General features: G+C 47.1%; 1 protein-coding gene across 1 annotated transcript; it reads right to left on the minus strand.

The window, feature by feature from the left end:
* Positions 1–8684: 8684 nt before the first annotated feature.
* On the minus strand, positions 8685–23041 carry LOC309369484 (protein NDNF-like). The gene is made up of 4 exons (XM_081910267.1): positions 22665–23041; positions 13386–13578; positions 11845–11978; positions 8685–11053 (listed from the first exon to the last, which is right to left on the minus strand). Exons 2-4 carry the CDS (start codon positions 13568–13570, stop codon positions 9702–9704), a joined length of 1671 nt encoding a protein of 556 aa, XP_081766393.1. The 5' UTR covers positions 13571–13578; positions 22665–23041; the 3' UTR covers positions 8685–9701.
* Between the last annotated feature and the right edge of the window lie 4302 nt (positions 23042–27343).

Genomic DNA, 27343 nt, shown 5'->3' on the forward strand with positions numbered 1-27343 from the left:
GCGGGTGCTTTTGCTGCACAGAGCGCTTAGCTGGGGGCACAAAATAATAATAATAATAATAATAATAATAATAATAATAATAATAATAATACCTATATTTATACAGGGGCGCGGGTGGAGCTGTGGGTTAAACCACAGAGCCTACGACTTGCCGATCAGAAGGTCGGCAGTTTGAATCCGCGTGACGGGGTGTGCTCCCGTTGCTCAGTCCCTGCTCCTGCCAACCTAGCAGTTTGAAAGCACATCAAAGTGCAAGTAGATAAATAGGAACCGCTCTGGCGTTTCCGTGTGCTGCTCTGGTTCGCCAGAAGTGGCTTAGTCATGCTGGCCACATGACCCGGAAGCTGTATGCCGGCTCCCTCGGCCAATAAAGCGAGATGACGCCGCAACCGCAGAGTCGTCCGCAACTGGACCTAATGGTCAGGGTCCCTTTACCTTTTTACTATATTTATACAGGTACCTACTCAAAGTTGTGGTGGTGCCACATTTTGTCCTCCCTCAGAGTAAGGTAAAAGGTAAAGGACCCCTGGACGGTTATGTCCAGTCAAAGGCGACTGTGGGGTTGCGATGCTCATCTTGCTTCAGGCTGAGGGAGCCAGCGTTTGTCCACAGACAGCTTTCCAGGTCTTATGGCCAGTATGACTAAACTGCTTCTGGTGCAACGGAACACTGTGACAGAAACCAGAGTGCACGAAAACGCTGTTTACCTTCCCGCCACAGCGGTACCTATTTATCTACTAGCACTGGGATGCTTTTGAGCTGCTAGGTTGGCAGGAGCTGGGACAGAGCAACGGGAGCTCACCCCATTGCTGGGATTCGAATCGCCGGCCTTCTGTTTGGCAAGCCCAAGAGGCTCAGTGGTTTAGACCACAGCGCCACCCACGTTGCTCAGAGTGCCATGTTACCAAAGCACTCCTGGTTCAGTGCATGAGTGGGGAAGCATGCATCCCACAAAGTGAGAACTGAGAGCAGAAACTGGTCAATTTCTAGCAAAGCTTTGGGGTTTTCCCTTGGTAGTGAGTTGCACGGTAAAGTGTGAAAACTCACTGCAGGTGGTGAAACTGGCATAAAGCATCTCCAGAGTTTGTTTTCAGCCTCGTCTGTTTCAGCTGCAGTGCAGTGGGGGAAGAGATGTGTCAATCTGATGGAACAGGCTGTATCCAATCAGGTGCCTGTGATCGAAGTGCATTTCAAAAAGCACCCAAACAGCAATGGTTGTGCCAGTTTGTTTCTCAACTGCTTTGAAAAAAGGCAACAATCTGTGCAGCAGAAGCACTACCTTGTGGTGTTGAGCTAAAAATTTCTCCTGCATTTTTCAACCACTCCCAATCCATGAATGAGAAAAGGAATTGCATTCAGGAATTATGAATGGGGGAGGAGAATTCAGTGAAATTATCATGCATGGGGTCCAGAGCTTCTTTTTGTGCTTACCTCACTCTTAAGGTGCCCAAGGGGTGTTTGTGAGTGTCCTTTCTTTTCTTTTACAACTGATCTCTCCTCCAGCCTTCCTGGGTGCCTTGAACTGGGATGAAAACAAACTTTGCATCTTTCAAAATTGCTTATGAAACATCACACAATTTGTTGTTTTGTGCTCTCATTGTAGTGAGCCCACATGGAGCACAATTCCATGAGTGTTTGTGGGATTAAGATGCCCTGAAGCATATTAATTTTTTTAATTTAAAAAAATATCATTTTTTTGGTATTAATAAATCCTGCTTCACTTTACATAAGCAAACCCCTTTCCACATACACACATGTTACAAGCCTGTAGTAAAGTTAGGTGAAATCCCATAAATCCAAATGTGTTATTGTTTATATGGCTGGAATTCATGTTGCAGAACCCACAGAGAAGTTTTTGAAAACAACTACAAAATCTTATGAAAGAGCATCAAAATTAATAACGAGATGCGAAGTGGGATGGGGTCAATAATTTGTGAAAAATAAACGAAGCAAGATGACAGCGCAAATTACATCAATTGCCATGACACCCTCAGCTGGGCTTTTCTAAAAGCATGGGAAAGTGAGGAAGTTGTCTACTGTGTGCCTGGCTACTGTACATTTTTTTTTTTAAAAGCAATCAGTGTGAAAATATTTTAAAAGTCCTTTGGTGTGACCTGATCCCTACTTTACTAGCAGTTGCAATACTGCCTCCTGTCCAACTGGGGCAGTAGAGGAGCCTAAGCACAGCAGAGAAGAAGGCCAACACTGACTTCTTCTGGCATGCTGCTGTGGTAGCAGAAGAGTAAAGTGCAAAGCCTATCTTGAGACCTCCTAGAGTGCCACACAAGGCCCTTTAAATTTCAGTGTTTCAATCTTAGCTGGAGCTGATCTTTCAGAACGCAGCTCCCCTGCCAGCAAGAGGTCTTATTTCATGAATGGTGCCAGCGATTTATGTAGACATTTCCACTCTGCTTCTCTTTATAAATAAATTGAAAGCGGCGTACATAATTGCACACACATCAAAACGATAAGTTCACCAATAAAAAAACAACAACAGCCACCCCAAAGTCACTGAAAACAGTATAATGTAATTAGGAGTAGGTTAAAACAAGTTCAGAATCAGGGTGATAGAAACATTAAGCCGCAGTAACAACTGGATAGAATAAAGCGGTCTTAGTTAGTCACAGATATGAAGCTTGAAAGAGACGGAGTCAAGCCGGGAGGGGAATCTGAGGTCCTCCAGATGTTGCTGAGCTCTTGTGAAGGTCAGTGCCCATTGGAACTGGTAGGGCAGAAGGCAGGGAGGTCAGCAGTAGGTGGCGCCAGAGAAAATGATGGGCAGAGTCAACTAGTTCTGGTTCAGCCCTCCTCCCTGCTGAGTTCTACAAGGGAGAATAAGGAGGAGGACCATGCCAGCCAGGGCCACCAGCTAAATTGTGAGGTTTACCCAGACAAAGCCCTCCGAAATTAATGACTCTAACTTAGTCACAGCCATTCATTTCACTGTGAGTAAAATTTAGGATGTAAAGAAGGAGATAGGCAGGTAAGGGCTGGCTGGGGGCAGACTACACTTGGCAAGGCACTGCTCTACTCGCCCTAGTAGACCAGCCTCTCCTGCTGGACTCCATCATCTCTGACCATTGGCCATGCTGGCTGGGGCTAATGGGAGTCCAAAATATCTGGAAGGCACCAGGTTGGGGAGGGCTGGCTTACATCTATACACTGACTGGCCTCCATCTTGGAACCCAATGCAGCATACATGGAACCACCCAGGGAATGAGCACACCCACATCCATTTAGTTTTTCGCCAGGTAATCATATCATGGGCCTTCAAACCATGACTGGTTTAGTCATGACTGAATCTCGATCCAACCCAAAGCCTTTGCCATCACAGCAACCCTATCGAACAAGCAATTTAGTCCCATTTCACAGATGGTGGGTTGAGAATGAGAGACAAAGGCAAACAATGAGCCTACAGTAGAAATGGGATTTGAACCCTCGCCATATCGGGACCACACTATTTCTCAAACAATATTTCTCTACAGTACTAGCTGGGAGTGGGCCTGCTGTAAGATTTTTCTGGGTTGTATACAGTCAGTGAAGATTTTATTTGGATACTGACTATATGTACTGTACCTTAATAGTCTTATTTGGAGTTGGCTGAATCCCTTCTGTTTCTCCATAAACCAAAACAGTCACGCTTTCTTCACTTTCCTAATATTGCTCTGCCCTCTAGTGGTCCTAAGTATTAATATATATATTTTTAGACAACATTCTTCACTGGTATTACATCCGCAGAACTGAACTTCACTGAAATGTCGAGATGTGCAAAGAGGTGTGCTGAATGTGGCAAAATATATTGCCACTTAAAATGGCTTCTTTAATCTTTTCTCAGGTGTGTAGGAGCCGCAGATGACAGCGACACACACAACATATGCATCCCATCCCCCACTTTATATATGCTGCTTCTTAATTTCTCTGCTCAAAACATCTCAGAGTTTACAATAACAGGTTGCAACCCAACCTCTATCCATTTAAAATGGTGGGAGTGAGCCCTCTTCAATGCCATGGGACTTCCTTCTGAGCACAATGTGGCACTAATTCTGCCTTGAAAATGAACTTCAACATACATCCTGACATTTCAACGATATTTCAAGCAGTTGCATATAAAGGTATGTGCAGGTGTGACCTCAGTATCTGCTGGCAGGTGACCGGGCCCCTTCAATACATTTCCCAGCACAATTCAAAGTGTTGGTGCTGACCTTTAAAGCCCTAAATGACCTCGGCTCAGTATACCTGAAGGAGCATCTCCACCCCCATCGTTCAGCCTGGACACTGAGGTCCAGCTCCAAAGACCTTCTGGTGGTTCCCTCCCTGTGAGAATTGAGGTTACAAGGAACCAGGCAGAGGGCCTTCTCGGTAGTGGCACCTGCTCTGTGGAATGCCCTCCCATCAGATATGAAGGAAATAAACAACTATCTGACTTTTAGAAGACATCTGAAGGCAGCCCTGGTTAGGGAAGTTTTTAATATTTGAAGTTTTATTCTGTTTTTACAGTTCTGTTGAAAGCCACCCAGAGCAGCTGGGAAAACCCAGCCAGATGGGTGGGGTAGAAATAATAAATTCTTATTCAATTATTATATTATGATCAATATTGAGAAGGCAGAGGAGGCTGAATTTGGAGCCAAACGTGGTGTGGTTCAGTGGCTGGCTCTTCCTGAGCATGAGAGAAGAATCTGAGCTGCATTAGGTACTGCTCTCAGTCTCATCCCAACAATGTGGTGTTGTGCTTGCAATGCATGTTGTGCATTTTCACCATGACATCACACACATGTGACGCACACACTTGGGCCCCACAAATCTTGGGCACAAGATGGTGCCTTTGATTGACAACCGTACTTTATCGCACACCAAGGCCATGACTCATATTACATTTGCTATGCCACTAGAACAGTGTCCCCCTTCCCTTCCGAGTGATTATGTTATGTGTCTCCATTAACCCCAAACTCTGAGATCCATTTTGTTCCTGTTCCAGCTGCAACAGGAGCAACCTTTTGCATAAGAATCCAGCAAAGAGGTTATCCTTCAGAACAAATTTCCAAAGAAGCAACAAAGCCTGGTATCAAATTGTTCTGGAGACAGCCTCCGCGTTCAAAATATTAAGCCACAGAATAACATCTGAAGATTGGCCGCTGAGCTTTTGGGAATGAGTTCCTGTTCTGACAGTTCATCATACTGACTGGGTCTGACATTCTTCCTTGAACAAAAGAAAATATATCAGTACATATAATTCAATTTAATCACTGCGCTGAGGCAAAATCTGTGCACTCCAAGACAGCAATTGCTATTCTCTCAGGCTACTAAGAAGCATGATGATCTGAAAACAATTGGAAAGGAACTCTCTAAAATGCCAGATCAGGCCCAAAAGGATTTGGACATCTGCCTCCTGTCTCCTAACACTCATCAAGACAGTCAATTTTGTGTATGGGCTCCGTTCAGCTTCTGAGCTGTTTTTCAAGTCTATTTTTCTTTCAGGTTTGCCATGCCAATGTAATATAAGTGAGAGACACAGAGCCAAAAGATTCATCTGGCTGTTTCCAATCATTGTGTGACCTTGACCTCTGCAGCCCTTGGCGATGTGCACCCTTCCTTAATGCCCCTGCAAAGTGGCACTAGCACAAAGGATCTCTAAAATTAGTGCTGTGCTGAAATACACCCTTCAGGTGGCAAAAGCTTTCTTCCCCAGAGAAAGAGGTTTCCATTTTTCTGTCTCCTCTCTTTAGAGGTTTGGAGCTTGCCTTATGGCTGAGAGATGGCCAAAGATTATGTGGGCATTTTTTCTTTCCAGTAAACATTCCTGATCGGAAAAAGCCTTAGGAGTTAGACCTAAGGGACATTACTCAGCGCTAGAGCAATGCAGAAGGCCCCAGCTTCAAACCCTAGGATTTCTAAGCAGGACCGGGAGAGACCTGGAGCTTTGATCAATGCATGAGCACCTGGGGAGGCTGCAGGGATGCTCCCATGGCAGGGGTGTGGTACGCTTGCGGTGGTGGCAATAGTGGTTGCCCACAGCAGCAGAGTGGGAGTGGAGACATGGTATTGGTGGTGAGTAGCATACTCCTCAAGCCCAGATCTACTGCCTGAGGTGACCACCTCACATCGCCTCATAGTCAAGCCAGTCCTGGCTGCTGCTGTGCCTCAACTTAGATCAGGTTGTGACCCAGTAGTGTGTCCAACCCATCTGTTGAAAGCCAATATTTTAACATCCCCTCCCTTCTCTGAGGGAAGAGACTTTCCTTTTTATTTTTTGCAGCCTACTTGGAAACCAAGCTGGTTGGAGGAGGGGGAGGAGATGAGACATCCGTTCCTCTTCTCTCACCCTGATCACTCGCCTATATGGAATTCCTGATCACCAATGAATACCAGGCAAGTAGTTAAACACAAGGCTGATCTCTCCCTCCTTCCCTGTCAGGATGCTGTCAGCGGCTCCCGGATGGTTGCTCAGGAACATACAAAGACAAGGAAAAGTTTCTTACCGTCCTTTTTTATTTCAATATTTACAGAGAGAGGCCATAGAACCCAGCCTCTTGGATAATGGCATTTGTCCTGAGTGAATCTCCACCCCCTCGACTCTCCCACTTCCTCATTCGTACGGGTGCTGCTATGTGCCCTCTGTCTTTGAGCTCTTTGCTCTCCTATTTTTAAGGCTCGCCGGGTTCTGGGAGATGGAAGGTCTGGGATCCTTTCTAATATACTGTGTAAGCCAGTTGCCGCTAAAGACACGGTGTCCATCTGCTGTCATCTCCTTGGCGCTTCTGCCTCCTCCTCTCCCATGATTTCCCAACTTTCCTCCTCATCTGCCTCTCAGCTGTGACCTCCCTCAACCCCCTGTTGGAAATGTATACTGTCTTTATCTTCCTCCTCCCTGGAAGGGTCAGGCTGGGGAGGCTGTCTCCACCATTCCTCCTCTGCCCAGTTCCTGCCACTCCTTTCCCTTCCCAACATTCTTCCCTTTTACTAAAAAGCAACAACCCTGTTTGTGAGCCATGACTTCAAGAAACAAACTATAAACAACAGTGGTCCATAACTGTTTACTACTGACATGTTCTACTCAGACTACTGAATTACTAAATAAGAGTGGCACAGTGGAAAAGCAAAGTAGTCTTTCAATGAGTCAAGTGCAGGATACAGCTTATTCCATTATAAACACAAGAGGTGACATACAAAGGAACTGAGTGAATAAAAGTTGACAATTTAAAAAAATTAAAACCAGGTTTCTGTTTTTCTTTTTAAATCAAATGTAGGTTGTTGTTTTCTTTTAAATAAAAACAAGGTCTTAAATGTAGATATAAGCATGCTAGGCTAGCCTTGCATTTAAGCACTAACCTGGTAGGTAAAGATCACCAGGAATTCTATACAGGTGAGTGTCTGGGCTGGGGCAGGAGGTGATGAACTTTCAAAATGGAGACAGTTGAGATTGGACCAGTTCCCTAACCTGCTGTTTATTAGGCTCAGAGTGTATGAAATCAGAAGAGTTAGAGAACAAAGGTTTGTGGCTTTTAGGTCTTAACTGTAATAGAAATAGAGTTCTCATACTGTGATACCTGCCAAGACCTCCCTCGGAAAGCACCAGCAATTGTTTAAGGAAAGAGTGAACTCTACCCTCTCTCCCAATTTACTTCTACTTTGGTGTGTGTTTTGGAAGGACGAGGCGGCAGAAAGCTAATCTGTCTCATCAGTTAGTGTAATGCAGAGAAATGCTATTCAAATCTGGAAAACACAAGTTTAGATGCTGGATTCTGATATCTGCAGACAATGGGACTGCCAGGACTGCTCCCACCACTGGTTTGAGAAGCGGTTACACACAACATCAACCACAATCCATATCTATCCTGTTGTTTCTTATGAAATAGTCAAACGTGCTTCAAAATAAGTTGAGAACAAGAATGCCCTAGCGGTGATATAAGTCGGTAATGCAGAAACATCCTGTGTGTCACTGATGCGGGTTAATAATGTCTCTAACCCATCTTGGTACTCCAGATCTCAACTCCAGAAAACATCCGGACCCATCAAATTATTTCCCACTGCCAGCCCTGAATTTGAATTCTTTTATTTCAAATATCTCAAATCCAAAAAGTGACATGGTTAGCAGATCAATTGCTGGTTCGGCTAAGGAAATGGCATTTTCTCTAACTGGGAAGTATTATGCTATGGGGATCTTCTATAAATCCTCTTGGGAAAGTTTATAGATCTGTTTGCCTATTCCTTTGTTTATCTGTCACCACTATTCTTTAGGCCTTTGTTTCTTTAGGCCTAGGTTCTCTTGCTCACACATTTCTCATTGCAAAAAAGTGGTGAGCAAGTGGGTGCTTGCTCACTTCACCCTCCCCAACACATTCCTGATGGTCTGGCCCCTGGAGTCTCCATGCTTTGGGGTGAAATATCTGCAGCAGGGAGCCAGCCCTACTCCATTCAGAACCCTGTGCAAGTAGAGTTCTTCATTACACAGCGAGACTCCATGAGAAGAGCTGGCTCCCCACGGCTGACATTAATCTCTCCTTAATGTCTCCTCACCCACGGAATGGGATACTTATGAAGGAGCAACGTCTGAATAGGGCTGTTGGCACATGATTCTAGGTATATTCAGCCTTGCAAATCACTGGACAGCCAATGCATTATGAGACCCACATCAGGGTGTGGGTGCCGCACAACATGGGAGCCATGGGGGACAGAAACCCCCCATGGTTTGTTCCTGCAAGGTGGAGTAGTAACAGAATTGGCTGAATTTAAACCATCTTTCTTTCCTTTAGGTCTCCCAAGCTCTATGTACAGGATAAATTAGAAACTACTACAGTGGAAAAAAGAGCAACACTTCATCCCCACTGAATACCCAACTGTCAGACAGCGAGGCGAAGTTCTTGTGGGTCACTTTTTCAGTCTGCACTGTGAAAGTCCTCTCAGACTCTGCTGAGGTTACCTGCATTTTGCCAAAGGCAGAGGGAGTGGATTCCGGGAACTGAATTCTCATTGGAGAGATATCTTACAAAGTATGTTTGCTTTAGGTCCATTAAAATTATCCTCTCCCTCACGCCAGTTTTGGATTTTATAGGTTTCGAAGATAAATGCTTTGGGTGGTGTTCAACTAAGATTTACCCTTTCTGTGCCCCTCTCTGGGAGAGCAGCCAGATAGCGGGCCTATCTATTGCACTGCTACTGCATGGAATTTAGCCATGAGGAAGCAGCCTCTGTAGTCTGGACTATAGCTCAATATTAGAGCATCTGCTTTGCATGCAGAAGGTCCATGGCTTCTCCAGATAGGGCTGGAAAAGATTACCTGTCTGAAACCCTAGAAAACTGCCACCAATCAATGTAGACAATACTGAGCTCGATAGGACAGTGGTCTGTCTTGGGATAAGGCAGCTTCCTGTGTTCCAGAGCACGACAGAATGAACACGGCCAAGTTAGACATGCTAATTTCAGTGGGTCTGCTCTGAGTAAAAGTTAGTTGGATACCACCCTTCTGTTTTAAACCCTTTCAATGAAATTGCAGATAAGTGTGAGATAGAATTGCAGGGGGGGAGGTCCTGGGAGCAAGTCTACTTTTCTACACAGAGATTCCACCTCTCAAATCTTGCAACGGAAAACACTGTTTTCTGTTCCAGTCCGAGCACGTTTTGAGTGGCGTGGGTCACAAATGCTGCCCGTGCATGGAATTCCTCCAACTTTGTCATTCCTCGGGAACCCATCTTTGAAGGAGAACTTCAACATTTCTTCCGTGTCTTTACCACTTTACTGTAATATCTGACAGGAATCCCTGAAGGCCCAATGAGGTAAACATCAAATAAGTAGACTGTGCCTGCTTCAAGCCCGCTGATGGTTTCGGTCGTCACGGCTCGCCGGAGATTGAGATCGTGGAAGTATTTGCATAGCACCTTGTCGCCTTTTTGCCTTGACTCTGGCCCTGAGCACCTGTCAGCGTTCCTGGTTTCCATCCACACCTGGTCCTCCTCAATCTGTTTCTTGTAGACGCAGTACTTGCTCATCTGCTGTGTGCCCAGCCAGGCGATGGTGACCGAATTGCAAGTCCTCAGCTTGCTGAATGACTTGATTTTCAAACTCTCTGGCAAGACTGGGAAGAAAGGCCTGTGGAAGAGAGAGGACACCTGTACCTTCACAGATGCGTTTGAAGGTTCTGTGGAACCCAAGTGCACCAGGTAAAGGTCTCCCGGCCTTCCCTTCAGCATGAAGTGCCTCAAGCCAGCAAAGCTCTCTGACATGAGCACTTTCCCACCTCTGGCTATCTCGACCCGTATTTGGCCACTGCAAGACTGAAAAGCAAACTGCACCTGCTTTTGCACAGCCTGGTACTGCAGATCATGGAGAGCTTGCTTCCTCCCATCCAGGGTGAGCTGAATCACCTTCCCATCCTTTAGGATGGTGACTTTGGGCTCCGGTTCCTCGAGGGTTCGGGCAAAGGTTCCAGTGTAGGCAGCACTGGCGTTGGTGAGGAAGTTGACCACAAACACATCAAAGTAATACTGAGTGCTGGGTCTCAGGTTCGTGACTGTGTAGGTCTTCTTGGTGCCAACACATATCTGCCTCACCTCCCCATTGCCAGCTTTGCTAACAAGGCTCAGTTCACCGTTGGGCGAGATCATCACTTGCTGAGGGTCCAGGACATATGGGGATAGTGAGAGCGCTAATGCTTGCTGCGACGTCACCCCAGAAGGTCTTAGGGCTGTTTCCGCTGCGCATAAGCTCTTGTAGTTATGCCTTTCATTTACCAGAAGACAATACTGGACATTTTCTTTGTGTTGCAGGGCTGTTGAACTCTGCTTCCAAGCTAGGGTTACTGTGGTGTGGCCAATGCCGACGACATCTATGCGTGGATCCGTTGGGAGTTCTGGATACAGGTGCTCAGAAGTTGTGTCTGTTGTTAGATACACCGTGATGTGGGTGTCTCTTTCAATGGACAGGAATTCCAGCACGTAGACAGCGGAATAGTAAGATGTCCCCATGTATGTCTCCACAGAATTGCCTCTGTAGCTGAAGAGAGTAGACACGGTCTTCATGGTCTTTGGAAACTTTAAGGCTTCCTGAACGTCCAAATCATCTGTCAATGACATATGGAAATGCAAAAATATTTTAAGTCACGCTTCTTTGGGGGATGGGCAGAAATGTTCAGCTAGGTTTGGAGAACATTTTTCAGACTGGAGGCCTTGTTCCCTTCTGGGTGTCAGGGACTGGGAAGAGGAGGAATGGTGGAGATCGCCTCCCCAGCTTGACCCTTCCAGGGAGAAGGAAGAGGAAGGCAGTTTAAATTTACAACAGGCGTTTGAGGGAGGTCACAGCTCAGAGGCAGATGAGGGGGAAAGTTGGGAAATCATGGGAGAGGAGGAGGAAGAAGCGCCAAGGAGATGACAGCTGACAGACACAGTGTCTTTAGAAAGCATATCATACCCCCCTCCCAGAACCTGGCAAGCCTTGAAAGTAGGAGAGCAAAGAGCTCAAAGACAGAAGGCACATAGCAGCACCCATAGGAGAGACGATGAGAGAAGAAGAGGAAGAGTTTGGATTTGATATCCCGCCTTTCACTCCCTTTAAGGAGTCTCAAAGCGGCTAACATTCTCCTGAGAGACTTCAAAGAAGTGTGACTGGCCCAAGGTCACCCAGCAGCTGCATGTGGAGGAGCGGAGACGCGAACCTGGTTCCCCAGATTACGAGACTACCGCTCTTAACCACTACACCACGAATGAGGAAGTGGGAGAGACTTGAGACAAATATACCAGTATTTTTTTCTGCTATTGGGAAGGAAAAATAGAGCTGAGGGATGAATCAACCATTATGAATGGCTAGCTAACATTGATGACCCTCCTAATCCATGGCCTTGCATGCATCTCTTACCACGTGCTGCTTTTCCAAGGTAGTTTGCTGAAGTCTTATGGACACGGATGCTCCACTCAATGGGGACATCGCACGGAGTCACTCTCACAGTGAACGGTGCAGAGGTCCTGCCTTTCTCTAAAACAAAATAGTACCTTGGAAAGAAGGGAGAAGAAGAGTCCTTGAGAGTCATTGTACACTGTAGGCATCCACTAGAAGGGACATCCCTAGCAAGTCTGAGAAGATGCACACAGCATCAATGAGCTCTTCCCATTCACAAGTCTGGGAATTACAGCAGTGGATACTGAGGTGGGGCTGTGCCACTCACCTGACACACCAGGTAACATCTCAGCTCAAATCCGCAGACAACTTCATAAAACTCACAGCAACCGCAATCCCAGTAGAGGGCCTCTTGCAAAATACTGTCACACATGCACAAGTCTTTAATTTTGTGACTGCTGAGACCGTCTGGGAGATTTGTAACATCGTCTGATCACGTAGTCGCATGCCTCACATCCGGACTTTGTGAAGGTAGAATGTGTTTTCAAATGCTTTGGATGGGAGATTTCTATGTGATTAATAAGGTGTTGTTTTTAATGTGAGCCCCACTTTTTAGCAAGGATACTTATAAAATGGATTTTGTAAGTCCATTTGGAATAAATATTTTAAAACTCAACCCGTTGCTTCAGCTGAGGATAGATGCCATATTTTCAAACCACAACCAATTATCCCAATTTATTCTTTTCACATTTACTGCCCCTCTGAGAGTTCTTCTATGTGCTCTTGCGGTCATGCTATACATTATGTAACCTGGTAGCATTTACATGGCCTTGCTCCTCTCCCATTCTCTGCAGTGCCTGTGTCTGAAGCGAAGCAGCTGGCTTTCATGTATGAATATGCATTGGATTTACAGGTGCTAATGTGATGAATTGGTGTCTCGGGGGAATAGCAGAGAACTACTGGTGACAGAGCAGAGAACCTCCTTGCAAAAATGGTGATAATAGAGAACTTCACATTCTGGTGCATAATACAGTTACTTGTAGAAACAATATATAATAGAAATATAATGAAAAACCATATATTTCTTCAGATGAGATCTCTGCATTGTAACCCACAATGGGAGGGTTCCAGTTAAGATTGCAGCCAGTCGGCCACACTTTCTTTTGGGACATTATAAGTTGTTAGGGGCTCATGCAAGCCAGTTTCTTCTCTCTGCCTGCTTTTCTTTCCCAACTCTCACTCAGTTTTCTGTGGCTCCTATGAGATAACTGAGGAAGCTAACATTTGCAGGGTTTGTGTTTGGCATCACTGCATTCCTCAGGAATACGTCCCTCTAGACTTGGCTCCAATTAAGATTTGGCTCCCTTAAGTTCTGCATTCACAGGAATGATTCCCTCACCCCCAGTACAAATAGAGCTAGCACTTTGTCAGATGTGTGTCTGCTTATTTATTCTTGAGGCAAGCATACGTAAAGAGCACAGATCACTTTCATTTCAGGTTGAGGGTGTGGTATGGCTGCAAGAATTCAGATGAAATGAAAGCCCATATAAGGCTCCCTTTACCTTTTGGGTATATCTTCCACGAGGTGTACTGTGGTTTCCTTGCCATCTGTGAGGATGAATGTATGATAAAAGTTGAGGAGCTCACTCTTGAAGCTTTGCTGTATGCTGTGCACTACCTCTGTCGAATGGCAGAAGCACATGGCCAGGAGGAGCACTGGGGACAGGCAAGCCTGGAACCCGGACATCGTGAGTGCTGCAACAAGCAAGGAACACATTAACAAGGCTGGAGAAGATTTCTTAAATTCTATACCATGCTATTGAGAAACTACAGATCACAGATGACAAATAGCTCAGCCAGACCCTATTTGAGTTGAGTTTCATATCTAAACATATAGCAGTACATCTACTGTGTGATGCCTCCTCTGGCTGCTCAAACATACCTATTTATTAAAGCTTTCCATGGCCTTTATCCCACTTGAATGGTTTCTAACTAATGCCGTTTTGACATGTTGTTTTTATTGGATTCTTGTGTTTGTGTGTGTGTACGCATGCCAGACCCTCCAAGTGTCCCTATTTTCCAGGGACAGTCCCTGAATTAAAGAAGCCACCCCAGTTTCTGATTTGATCTCAGAATGTCCCGCTTTTCCTTATGACGTCCTATTTTCATTGGAGAAATGTTGGAGGGTATGGCACACACACACATATGCAGCACACATATGATAGAAAGACTGGTTTATAGGAAATTGCCTTCTTGTACATCACCTTGGTATTATTTGAATGTGGGGCAATATGTCAATCTTTTGAACGAAGGAAAACAATATTCATACCCTGATGATGATGATTAAAATGTATATACCGCCCTATACCTTCAGGTCTCAGGGTGGTTATAATAAAAGATCACAATATAAAAACACAAAATACATGATAAAAATACAATCCCCACCCCTGTCCCCAACACATTTTAAAAGGGCATTGGATGTCAATCTGCCAAAGGCATGGTTAAAGAGGAATGTTTTTGCCTGGCACTTAAAGGTGTATGATGAACCAACTGAGCCTCTCTGGGGATAGCATTCTACAAACGGGGAGCCACTGCAGAAAAGGCCCGTTCTTGTGTTGTCATCCTCTCATGGAAGAGGCACATGAAGAAAGGCCTCAGAAGATGATTGCTAGAGTTTGGGTAAGTTTATATGGAGGGAGGCGGTCCTTGAGGTATTGTGGTCCTGAGCCGTTATTGGTTCCTAGGGGTGCTAAATATTTTCCAGCTTGTGGGCCATATTCCCTTGCAGACTGGATGCCCTGGGTTTTACAACATTGTCTTTGAATGGAACTTGGTTTGGGAATATTTTGAACTAATTGTCTGGATGTGCCCCAAGGTAGATAGAAGAGCACTGGAGTTAAGGTTAAATTATGGTTGTGTGTGTTGCTGTCAAGGAACCAGGCAGAGGGCCTTCTCGGTAGTGGCGCCCGCCCTGTGGAACACCCTCCCAGTAGATTTCAAAAAAAACTACCTGACATTTAGAAGACATCTGAAGGCAGCCCTGTTTAGGGAAGTTTTTTAATGTGTGACATTTTAATGTATTTTTAATCTTTGTTGGAAGCCGCCCAGAGTGGGCGGGGTACTACTACTACTACTACTACTACTAATAATAATAATAATAATGTCACCTAGCATGAGTGATGTCACAGGCACTGTTCAATAGGCACTCTTGCAGACACATCCCAGGCAACACGTCCAACCACAACCGGTCCCACTTGCCATGGGAAAGAGCTGCATTTTCTATGGCAGGGTGCTGGGAATTTTTGATGTCTGGATGCTATATAACGAAGAAGCAAATGGCAGCACGTTTCTCACAACATAAACTGGTCATCTGGAAAGACCATTGCTTTAATTGATTAAGAGAGAGAGAAAAAATAGAGCAGCGTATGGGTCAGAGTGGGGAAAACTGCCAACTTCTGACAACTATTGTAGCTGCAGAACAAAGTGTCGGTAGGTAGGGGGTGCTCTTAGAACAGTATCAATTTTGGGAGAAAGCCTCCTTAAACTGAACTGTAACACACAGTCAATAAATTAGCAGATTTGATTCACGAACAGTGGTAGGAGAGAGAATAAGCCATAAATACAGAAGAACAAAGAAACGACGTTTATTATTTAGCAGGTTTTTTTTTTTTAAGATCAGTAGATCAAATCCACTAACTGTTAGAATTCTGGTTAATATTTATGGCTTGAGTCTGTAGTCGTATCACTGCACTACATCTGAATTTGTAAGTCTGATCCTTGCCAGTGATGTATCGTAAGAACAGGCAATTTTCATCAGCCACAAAATGTGGCATCACATTCTGTCCTACACCTCAAAAGCGATAGCATTTATGTTGCCTTCAGGATTTAGGATGCCTTCATAAAATGTGAAGCAGGGAAGTAAATGGTTCATGTCAGGGTTTCTGGGAGAGAGGAGGAGATGACAGAGGAGACGGAGAGCGAGTGGGAGGAGGGGCAGAAGGATGAGGAAGAAGATGACGGAATTCTGAGGGAATCCACGAGTCTGAGCAGCGAGTCAGAGGATTCTCAAAAGGGGGTTACCTTAATCAAGCAAAGGGGAGGAGAAGGGAGAAGCGGAGAGGAGCCCAGTGGAAGACAGAGGAAGCAAGAGACGTCTCAGCCGGAACGGAGTAAAGGGGGTGGAGTCGTCAGCCTCTCGGAGGGGGCAGGATTAGGAGAGAACAGAGAGAGGGGGTTGGAGCAGGGTGTTCAGCCGGAAAGGGTGGAGAGCAGAGCAGGGGGTGGTGTAGCGGTCGAGAGAAAGGTCAGCAGCAACGTACGCGCGCCAAGTTCAAACGTAGAGGCGCGCGGAAGTGGAGAGAGCTCAGGGGAGGAGCCCGGCCCTAAAGCCAGAAAGAGGGGGGAAGAGGCGGCAGAGGATTCAGCCTCAGGCGAGTCACGGAGAGAGGGAACCCAGGGGGGCAGGAAGACCCTGCGGAAAAGAAAGGAGAGGAAGAGGTGGTCTAGAGCCAGGCTATTAAGTTGGTGCGGAAGAGGGGAGGAGTCAGAGGGGACTTCAGCGGTCTAACGGGGCAGACGTACGGCCACAATGCTGAACTGTATGAGAAGCAGAAATCTTCAATAAACTTTTCCTGTAAATAAGCTGCAACGGAGTGAGGTCTCTTGTGAGCTGGGACCAGTCCTGGGTGGCCGTGACAGTAAGTCCCCTCACAGAAAGCAAAAAATTTTTTTTGCGAAGCTCACGAACGGGAGCAGCCATGAGCGCTGAGGAGCAGCTGGTTGCATTGCGGAATCAAGTTACCGCTCTCACATCGGCAGTCATTGCTTCGCAGAAGAAGAATGACGACTTGGAGAAGACGTGCCAGGATTTGCAGGCAAGGTGGGAGCGCGCGGACAAGGCGGGGGCCCCAGGATCCAGAGCGGAGGGCATTGCGCTTGGACGAAGGGGGGGTGCCCTAGTTCCGCATTTTAATGGCAACTTGCAAGACTATCCCAATTTCAGAGCGGACGTTGTATATGCACTGCACTTACTCCGTCACGATTTTAAAGATGAGGAGGAGAGAGTGGGGTTCATTGTTTCGCACCTGCATGGGGAGGCCAGGGCTTGGCTACGCAATTTGTGGCGCGAAGATGGACCGGCCCGTCGCGATTCAACTGCGTTCATCAAAGCGATGGATTCTTGTTTTCAATCCTCTGTGGATGTGGACATTGCGCGCCGCCAAATGCACGGGCTGAGGCAGGGGAAAGCGACTGTGCGCCAATACCACTCTAAATTTTTTGCATTGCTCACCGCCTTAGATTGGCCAAAGGACAGTAAACCGGTCAGAGATCTTTTTTGGGAGGGATTGAGCCCCCCCATCAAGGATGAGATCGCTAGGGGGGACAGACCCCAGACCCTAGAAGACGTGGTGCAACGGGCTTTAGCTCTTGGAATTCGACATGAGGCGCGTCCGTGGCACGAGGAGGACGGGCCCCAAGCGCGTGCGCAAGCAAGGACTCTCCCTTTTGTGCACAGGGACTTCAGCCGTGCGCACCCCTCGCCAATGGGGAAGGACAGAGAGGAGCCAATGGAGATTGGTGGTGCTAGGGCTCAGAAGCCATCCCAGAGCCCTGTCCCTGGTGCAGCCAAAGCGAAGCCTCCTAGAGGAACCAGGAAGTGTTACATCTGTGACAGTGCGCACCACATGGCGAAAGAGTGCCCCCAGAGGCTCCAGAAGCACACTGCAGCGCTGGCAACTGTAACAGCAGAGGTGCAACCAGGGGAGCAGCTTCAGGGAAACGACAGTGCCTGGCTGGAAGCAGAGCTACTGGGGCTCAGCCAGGCGGATCTGTAGACAAGCCCCCAGCATCACTGCAGAGCGTGGACCCTTTGCCTCCCAAACCGGCAGTTCTGCTCACAGCAACACTCCAGTTGCCTGATGGGAGACTCCTCGAGGTTCCAATAACGATCGATTCGGGAAGCAACGCCGACTTCATGGGACTGCAGTTCGTTAAGCAGCACAACATGGCGCTCCTGCCTGCAACGACGCCTCTGAACGTGGTCACGGTGGACGGCAGGAAGTTGCTGGGGGGGCAAGTGGTGCAGCAAACCCCTCCCATGATGATGCAGATTGGCAACCATCGAGAGCTTATTAGTTTCAATGTCACCCACTTATCGGACACACCCATCGTGTTAGGCATGAGTTGGCTGGAGAGGCACAGTCCCGCGGTTGCGTGGTACCAGAGGCAGATCAACTTTTGTTCATCGTATTGTGCTCAGCATTGCTTTCAGACCGATCAGGGAGGAGAAGCTGAGCAGCCATTGCATCTGGGTATGGTGCAAACAGTGCCTCACAAGTACCAGGAATTCTTGGAGGTTTTCTGTGAGAAGGAAGCTGACAAGTTGCCGCCTCATAGACCTTACGACTGCGCGATTGATTTAGTGCCAGGGGCGCAATTGCCTGCTGCCAAGCTGTACTCCATGTCGGAGGACGAAATGCAAGAGCTTCGGGAGTTCATAGACCATAACCTCAAGCGAGGTTTCATCCAGGAATCTAAAGCAGCGGGAGGCAGCCCTGTTTTCTTTGTGAAGAAGAAGGACACGCCCCAAAAAAGGCTTATAGTGGATTACAGGTTCATCAACAGCTTGACTAAGCCCAAAGCTTTCCCCATGCCCAAGATTGACGACCTTTTAGCGACCGTCAGGAGGGGCAAGATTTTCACCAAGCTGGACCTACGTGGAGCTTACAATCTCATCCGCATCCGGAAAGGGGATGAGTGGAAGACCGCCATGTTCACCCCTCTGGGCACATACGAATACAGAGTCATGCCTTTCGGCCTCCAAAATGGCAGCCACGTTTTTCAAGCATTTATGCACCACGTGCTAGCAGGTCTCCTCTACAAGAAGTGTGTCTGCTTTCTCGACGATATCCTGATTTTCTCGGAATCGCCGGAGGATCACGATAAGGACGTGAGGGAGGTCCTGCAGAGGCTGAAGGAACACAGGCTGTACGCCAAGTTGGAAAAGTGCCAGTTTGATGTCAGAGAGGTTGATTTCCTTGGCTACAAGTTGTCCGACGAGGGACTGGCCATGGACAGGGCTAAGGTTCAAGCGCTGTTGGACTGGAAAAGCCCTCGAAATCGGAAAGAGGTCCAGAGGTTCATCGGCTTTGCCAATTTTTACCGCAAGTTTATTAAAGGTTTTGCGAACGCGACGGCGGCGATCACTGACACCCTCAGTTCCAAGAAGAAGAAGTTCGTCTGGACCGAACAAGCGGAGCGGTCCTTCCGGACGCTTAAAGGTCTTTTCGCCTCCGAAGAGCAGCTGCTCCACGTGAATCCCGGCAGACCCATGCGGGTAGAGACCGATGCGTCAGATAGAGCGGTTGGGGCCGTTCTTTTGCAAGAGGATTCACAAGGCAACTGGCGACCGGGTGCGTTCTACTCCCGGAAGCTCAGCAAGGCGGAGCGCAATTATACCATATGGGACAGGGAGTTGTTGGCCATTCATGCAGCTTTCAAAGCGTGGCGACACTTCTTGATAGGAGCCAAGCACACGGTGCAGGTCCGCACGGATCACAAGAACTTAGAGTATTGGCGGACGGCTAAGTTGCAGACCCAGCGACACATGCGCTGGGCGGAGTTCTTTGCGGATTTCGACTTCAAAATAGAATACATCCCAGGAGACTCCAATGTTATTGCAGACGCGCTGTCCCGAAAGCCGCAATACTTGGAGGAAGCAGCTCCAATCGCAGCAAAGCACATTTTCGCACCGCAGGCGTGGACGTGCGCTACCATCGCAGTCGACCTGGACGCGGTGCGACGCGCGTTGCAAAGGGATCAGTTTGCACAGTCTAAGATGGAGGAGCTACGCGGAGGGTCGCGACACACCGATGAGTTTCAATTACAAGATGGACTTTTGACTCGTAAGGGTGCCCTTTACGTGCCCACCGACGATCTTCGAGCCAAGGTTCTGCAACAGTTGCATGACGCCCCTAGTGCAGGCCATTTCGGCAAAGAGAAGACGATGGAGTTGGTGGCTAGAGACTTTTGGTGGCCCCAGATGAGAGGAGAGGTGGCGGACTACGTCGCCAGGTGTGATATCTGCCAGAGGTCCAAACCGGTGCACCAGAAGCAGGCGGGATTGCTAGAACCGCTGGAGACACCGCAGCAACCATGGGAGAGGGTAGCGTTGGACTTTGTTACAGACCTGCCCAGCTCCAGAGGTAAGACGGCGGTGTTAGTGGTGGTGGACTTGTTCACCAAGATGGCGCACTTCATCCCTTGTGCCAAGGTGGCGACGGCAGAACAGACCGCAAAGCTCTTCATCGATCACGTCTTCAGAGTGCATGGACTTCCGCAGTCCGTCTTGTCCGACAGGGGGCGCCAGTTTGTTTCCACTTTCTGGCGAAAGCTTCTGGGCATCTTGCACGTCAAAATCAACCTGACATCGGCGAGGCATCCACAAACCAACGGTCAAGCGGAGAGGGTCAACGCGATCATGCAGCAGTACCTGCGGTGCTACGCCAACCAGCGACCTGCGGCGTGGGTGGACTATCTGCCGATGGCTGAATTCGCCTACAACAACACGAAACACGCTTCCACCGGGGTGACGCCTTTCTTCGCGAACAATGGCCGTCATCCCAGAACCTTCCCGAGATTTGCGGCACCAGGAGGGGGGGGGCCTCAAGATGCCGACCAGTTTGCAGCGGAGTTGCAAGAGGTGCACGAGGAGCTGCGGAGACATTTGGAGCTGGCAAAACAGGCGTATAAGGTGCAGGCCGATAAGCACAGGAGGGCGGGAGAGGACATCCAGGTTGGGGACTGGGTGTGGTTAGCAGCCCACGCGATGCCGGCCAGGTCATTGGCCAAGAAGAAGTTAGGACACAGGCAGCTAGGGCCATATCAAGTTGAGGCTAAGATCAATCCGGTGGCTTTTCGTCTAGCCCTTCCGGAAGGTTCCAGGGTGCACCCGGTCTTTCATAGGTCGGTGCTCACTCCCTACAAAGCCCCACACAGGTTTCAAGAGTCAGGAGCACCCCCAGAGCCACATAGGAGGGCGCCTGAGAGGGGGGAATCGCCAAGACCAGGACCTCTTAACGAGGTCACAGAGATACTGGACTCGAGATGGGGGGAGGAGGGAGTTGAATATTTTCTCGCCAGGGAGGGCACACCAGCCGCTGCTAATAGTTGGGTGCCAGGCTACGAGTTAGACGAACCCCTTTTGAAAGAAGAGTTCCATGCACTTTTCCCACATAGACCCATGCCAGCTGAGTACTTTGATGACTGGCTTTTCACACCCACATTGTCAGATAGCACGTTCAGGGGTTTCTCTTCCCCCGAGGAAAGAACACCAGAATCAAGCCCGCCCAGGGGATCGTGCTCGGGGGTGGACACGGAAACCCCTTATTGGTGGGAGGAGCAGCCAGAGGAGGAATGGCGTAAGAGGTGGCTGATAGGTCCTTGGCGGGCAGCACCGGAGGAAGTAGCGATGGAAGCAGAGACTGAGAAGCATTTGGGGGAAGAACCCGACTTCGAATACGCTTACACAGAACTGCCAGCAGAGAACATTGACGTAGACGACCTGTATCCTGAGCCTACCCCCGAAGAGCCGCAGTTTCCACAACCGGTCCCCGGCGAGCGGGAGGGGGGAAGGGGGGGCTTCGAGGGGGGGATGGATGTCAGGGTTTCTGGGAGAGAGGAGGAGATGACAGAGGAGACGGAGAGCGAGTGGGAGGAGGGGCAGAAGGATGAGGAAGAAGATGACGGAATTCTGAGGGAATCCACGAGTCTGAGCAGCGAGTCAGAGGATTCTCAAAAGGGGGTTACCTTAATCAAGCAAAGGGGAGGAGAAGGGAGAAGCGGAGAGGAGCCCAGTGGAAGACAGAGGAAGCAAGAGACGTCTCAGCCGGAACGGAGTAAAGGGGGTGGAGTCGTCAGCCTCTCGGAGGGGGCAGGATTAGGAGAGAACAGAGAGAGGGGGTTGGAGCAGGGTGTTCAGCCGGAAAGGGTGGAGAGCAGAGCAGGGGGTGGTGTAGCGGTCGAGAGAAAGGTCAGCAGCAACGTACGCGCGCCAAGTTCAAACGTAGAGGCGCGCGGAAGTGGAGAGAGCTCAGGGGAGGAGCCCGGCCCTAAAGCCAGAAAGAGGGGGGAAGAGGCGGCAGAGGATTCAGCCTCAGGCGAGTCACGGAGAGAGGGAACCCAGGGGGGCAGGAAGACCCTGCGGAAAAGAAAGGAGAGGAAGAGGTGGTCTAGAGCCAGGCTATTAAGTTGGTGCGGAAGAGGGGAGGAGTCAGAGGGGACTTCAGCGGTCTAACGGGGCAGACGTACGGCCACAATGCTGAACTGTATGAGAAGCAGAAATCTTCAATAAACTTTTCCTGTAAATAAGCTGCAACGGAGTGAGGTCTCTTGTGAGCTGGGACCAGTCCTGGGTGGCCGTGACAGTTCATATATTAAAAAAAACCCTGTCCAAATATGAATGAATGATGCCTGCCAAATTCTTTTGCATCTCAGTCACCTCAATAAGAATAACAGTATATTAACATTCTCACTTTGTACTGATATATTCCTTTGGCAGTTTGTTTGCTCAAACCGTATCTTATAAAGTCAACATAAATACTCAAACTTCTAAATCGACATGAACTTTAGGTTTTCCATACTTTAAAGGTAAACAGCAGTCACAGATTACATTGATCCCCAAGCCTTCTTTCCTGGTAAAGACAGATATTGTAGGCTGACCCGAAATAGAATACCATCCCCATAAACCTACAAACCTATAAACAGATTCTTGGCAGTGAAAATAAATAAATAAATGCAAAATAAATTGAGGGGGAGGAACCCAACCATTTTACTGCACTTACCTTTAGACAGATGCTATCCTGGCAACTTTCTCTCTGTGCAGAAATCCAGATGAAACACTCTGACCCGGACTTTTTGAGATCTTCGCTGGCAGATGAAAAACACAACTGGGAAACCTGTTTTTATAGGACCGAACTGACTTTTCCATATGTTTCAAGCAGAAGGATTAAAAAAAATAAAAGCTTTTAGTTTTATAGGCGAAGAGAGAAAAGTTCTTTTGTTTTTCTTTAAGCCTCTGTAATATGGATCTTCTCAAAACCAAACGGTCCCCTTCCTATACCTCTTATACAAATATAATACAACTTTGTATTTTGAGAGCAATTTTCTTCTTCTTCTTCCTTGTGGAAAGTGACAGGCAGGCAGCTCAGCTAGAAAGGAGCGCCATGCCCCACGGGTGGCTGCTTAGAGAGTGGGTCTTTGACAGAAATGCAAAAGCGTGTCTGTGTGGGAGGTGTGTGTGCTCATTTAACCCTTTTGTAGTATTAGGTAGCCTACAGCCTGGTTATGTCCCCGCATAATTTCAACTGGATGGGCAGGGACCTATTTACTTCTAAAGTGTTCTGCCACCAGAATTGCATCAGAGTCATTTGGAACTGGAGAACTCACTGTTCTTTGACATTAAATATCAACAAATGTGAATAAATGGGTGGATTAAAAAGAACAACAGACACACACACACAACTGTTGTATACATCTAAGCCCAAGCCTAAGGTTTGTAGAATGCGCACATAGGCTGGAGAATCAGCTGAAAATTAAGAAGATCCTGGCGAGACAAAACTATCATATTAGAGAAAAACAAAAAGCTTTCAACCCCCGTGATTCAGAGCAATGACACTCCTAAAAGTCTATTGTGATAGCTTCAATAATAAAAAAATGGGTTTATCAGACCTGTAGGAATTATATTTAATTAAAAGTTAAAATAATTTGTAGCTGGATTCTAAGCATCTAAGACCCATTTGTTCAATGGGACTTACTTCCAAATAAGTACACCTTGTTATTAATTAATTAATTAATTAATTAATTAAATTTCAGCTGAAGATCATAGGGCAATTCACAACATAAAAATACAAAATGAGAACACAAGATACATAATAAAACAAACACCAACCAACCAACCAAACCGCCGCCTCCCAACACATTTAAAAGGCCAACATTTTTGTTGGTGCCTAAAAATATGTCATGAGTGTTTCACGTGAGCTTCCCTGGGGAGAGCATTCCACAAATGGGAAGCCACTTCAGAAAAGGACCATTCTCATGTGGCCACCCTCCAGATCTCTTGTGGAGGGGGCACACGAAGAAGGGCCACAGATGATGCTTGCAAAGTCTGGGAGCAGTTCCTGAGGGGAGAGGTGGTACCTTGAGGCATTGTGGTCTTGAGCCATATAAGGATTAATGGGTCAAAGCCAGCACTTTGAATTGGGGCCAGAAACAAATTTGCAGCCAGTACAGTTGGGCCAGGATTAAGATTATATGCTCAAACTGTCTTGCCTTGGTGAGCAACGTGGCCACCGAATTATGCACTCAACCTGACTACCACAAATTCTACATATATGAATAGGATCGCAACTGATAATTGAGATGCAACTAGACAAGATACATTCGGGGGGGGTGGTGCATTAATTTCTGCAGCGAGCAACCTAAAAACAAGGTCCACAACATATTGCATGCAGAGGAAGAAGGCATCTTCAGAGGCAGCCCCAAGTATAATGTGTTGTATAACCTAGTATAACCTAGATGTTACCAGAACATAGGCAACAGAAGTTAGGCTGTCCCTGTCCAGATAGGGGCATAGCTGGGCTACCAGCTGAAGCTGATGAAAGGCACTCCACACCACTGAGGCCACCTGAGCCTCAAGTGACAGCAAAGGATCCAGGAGGACCCACAAGCTATGTACCTGCTCCTTCAGAGGAAGTGTAATCCCATCAAGAGCAGGCAACCTCCCATCCATCTGGTCTAGAGAGCCAGCCACTAACGGTGCCCGGGCCTTGTCTGGACTGAGCTTCAGCTTGTGGGTATCTTTGCCTTACGTCCTTTAGCGTATCTTCCATGTTGCCTTCTTCCTCTGCATGCAATATGTTGTGGACCTTGTTTTTAGGTTGCTCGCTGCAGAAATTAATGCACCCGCCCCCGAATGTATCTTGTCTAGTTGCATCTCAATTATCAGTTGTGATCCTGTTCATATATGTAGAATTTGTGGCAGTCAAGTCGAGACGCAGCTTGGGAGGGGTTCCAAAAGCTGGTTGACCTTCTGGCTGACCCACAAAAAACAACACCTCAATGGATGCCCTGCTCCCTCAATATGGCATTGATGATCTGCATTAAACCAGGATTAAACACCCCATATGGATGCTCCTAGTTAGTTAAGTGTATTTTGGCTTCCCAACATACCGCAGCTGGAAACCAAGGTTAAAATAAGTGGTGATGCTGCTGGAGAGATAGAAGCTAGGCACATGTAATGGCCATCAGATTTCATTTGGATCCAGCTTTGCTGCTTTGTAAAAACAAACAGCCTCATCCCAAAGCACTTCTTGATCTATATGATTTGATCCGGCTCCATCTGACCCCTCTGTGTTTCTCTCGCTATTGGGAAACCAGACAAATGTTTTATCCGATCCCACTTTGGACAGAAGTGAATTGTTATCAGACATGATAGCCCCTCCAAAATGGATGGAATCTACCTATGTGTAGGAATATATTTCCAGGGACATTTTGCTTGACACCTTTTTTTAAAATTCCTCCCCCCTCCAAAGGAGAAAAAAAGAGGAGGAATGGGCTTTCTTGATGTTCTTATGTTCTACAATGCAAACATACAGAGATAATCTGGATCAAAAATCATATGTGAGTTTTTAAAGTGAGAATGTCTCAAACATTAAATCCTCGCTCACCAGAGGGACAAATGTCCATGCATAGCACTTATCTATTCTCATTTTTCAAAACTCTGCCTCAAAAGGTTTATCTCAACCCTTCCATTGGATAGGCCAGGCATAGAGAACTTCTAGCCTTCCAGATATTGCTGTTTGATAAATTAAGTACAATATTAGATATAGAATTTTAAAAAGTACAATATATTTAATTTTGTAAGTAATGTATCCTACTGTGTATTATGTATTGTGTTTTCTTCCCTCCGCAATTAGTTATTGACCAAAATAAATAAATACCGCAAGATATTGTTGAGACCTCACCTTATCCTGCAAGATAGTCATGTTTTCAAGGGGGTAATAGAGGCCCTTTGCATTGCAAGACAAGCACTGCCCTCATCTGAGGCAAGGCTGTGGCACTACACTATAAATGAAGACATTTAAAAAGCAGAGATCTGGTGCTGTTTCATAAAGAAGAAGCGCTCTGTTTCAGTTGCAAGCTCCCCCTTTCACTGAAAGGTGCTTCTTCAAGTTAAAGGAGCCCAGTCTGCTCCAGCAGCCTTTTACTCTGATGACGAAGGGGAGATTCTGGTTGTACTGAGACTTCTGTGATGGAATCATCTGAGTTGAGAGGACAGCAATGTGACATCCCTGGGTTGGAGAGAGATGGTCTCATGATGAGCTCAGGACCACAATACCTCAAGGACCGCCTCTTTTCATATGAACCTACCTGGACCCTGAGTTCATCTTCTGAGGCCCTTCTTTGTGTGCCTTCTCCATGAGAGGTCCAGAGGGTGGCATCATGAGAACGGGCCTTCTCTGCAGTGGCTCCCTGTCTGTGGAATGCTCTCCCCAGGGGAAGTTCACCTGGTGCCTTCATAATACACTTTTAGGCGTCAGGCAAAGGCGTTCCTTTTTAACCAGGCCTTTGGTTGATCCAGTTTACAGCCTATGCTCTTTTATAATGTGGTTTTTTGGGGGGGCTATTGGGTTGTTGTTTTTATTTTTAGTTGGTATTTTGTGATTTTATATCTTGATTTTATTCTGCGAACCACCCTGAGACCCCCGGGTATAGGGCGGTATATAAATTCAAATCATCATCATCATCATTTTCTTCTAGTTATGCTTCTTGGTGTGGTCTCTGCATGCAATGATCCCTCTGACTCGGACTCCTCAATCTGAAGAAGCAGGGTGTGACTCTCAGGATCATGACCTTTTGCTGCTCATACCATGATGGCAAAATGAAATCATCTTCAGGTGTAGTTTTCAACCAAGTAACTAGCATTGTTGTGGAGAGGAGGGGCAGCTGCACTCAACCCTTCATATATTGAAGGTGAGCATTTGAAGTGGGGGACCTCCTGTACAGTGGTACCTCAGGTTAAGAACTTAATTCGTTCTGGAGGTCCGTTCTTAACCTGAAACTGTTCTTAACCTGAGATACCACTTTAGCTAATGGGGTCTCCCGCTGCTGGCACGGGATTTCTGTTCTCATCCTGAAGCAAAGTTCTTAACCCAAGGTACTATTTCTGGGTTAGCGGAGTCTGTAACCTGAAGCATCTGTAAGCCGAGGTACCACTGTACTCAATGGGGATTTTTATGTACTTTAGAACCCTGGAACTTTAGAGCCCAAAAGTAGGAGATGTTTTCCATTTCAGAAGGTTGACCTCCAGTCCACGGAGGACAACACTGACATTGACAGAGGGGTTGGAAGTTAATGTACTCCTCCCCTCCCCCCATTATATGTGTGCTGTATGTGTTATAATGCCTGAAGGGATATTGGATATCTTTGAATGGCATAATCTTCTGTCTTTTTGGGTACAACT

Source organism: Podarcis melisellensis (genome assembly GCF_964234715.1).
Source record: "Podarcis melisellensis genome assembly, chromosome: 5".
Taxonomy (NCBI): domain Eukaryota; kingdom Metazoa; phylum Chordata; class Lepidosauria; order Squamata; family Lacertidae; genus Podarcis; species Podarcis melisellensis.

What these genes read in the sequence shown, in the direction of transcription:
- LOC309369484 (XM_081910267.1), bottom strand. Translation starts at nt 13,570, where the DNA reads ATGTCCGGGTTCCAGGCTTGCCTGTCCCCAGTGCTCCTCCTGGCCATG. An exon ending in GTGGAAGATATACCCAAAAG is followed by an intron (nt 11,979 to 13,385) that starts GTAAAGGGAGCC and finishes CTTCTTTCCAAG; the next exon opens with GTACTATTTTGTTTTAGAGA. An exon ending in CCTTGGAAAAGCAGCACGTG is followed by an intron (nt 11,054 to 11,844) that starts GTAAGAGATGCA and finishes TGTCATTGACAG; the next exon opens with ATGATTTGGACGTTCAGGAA.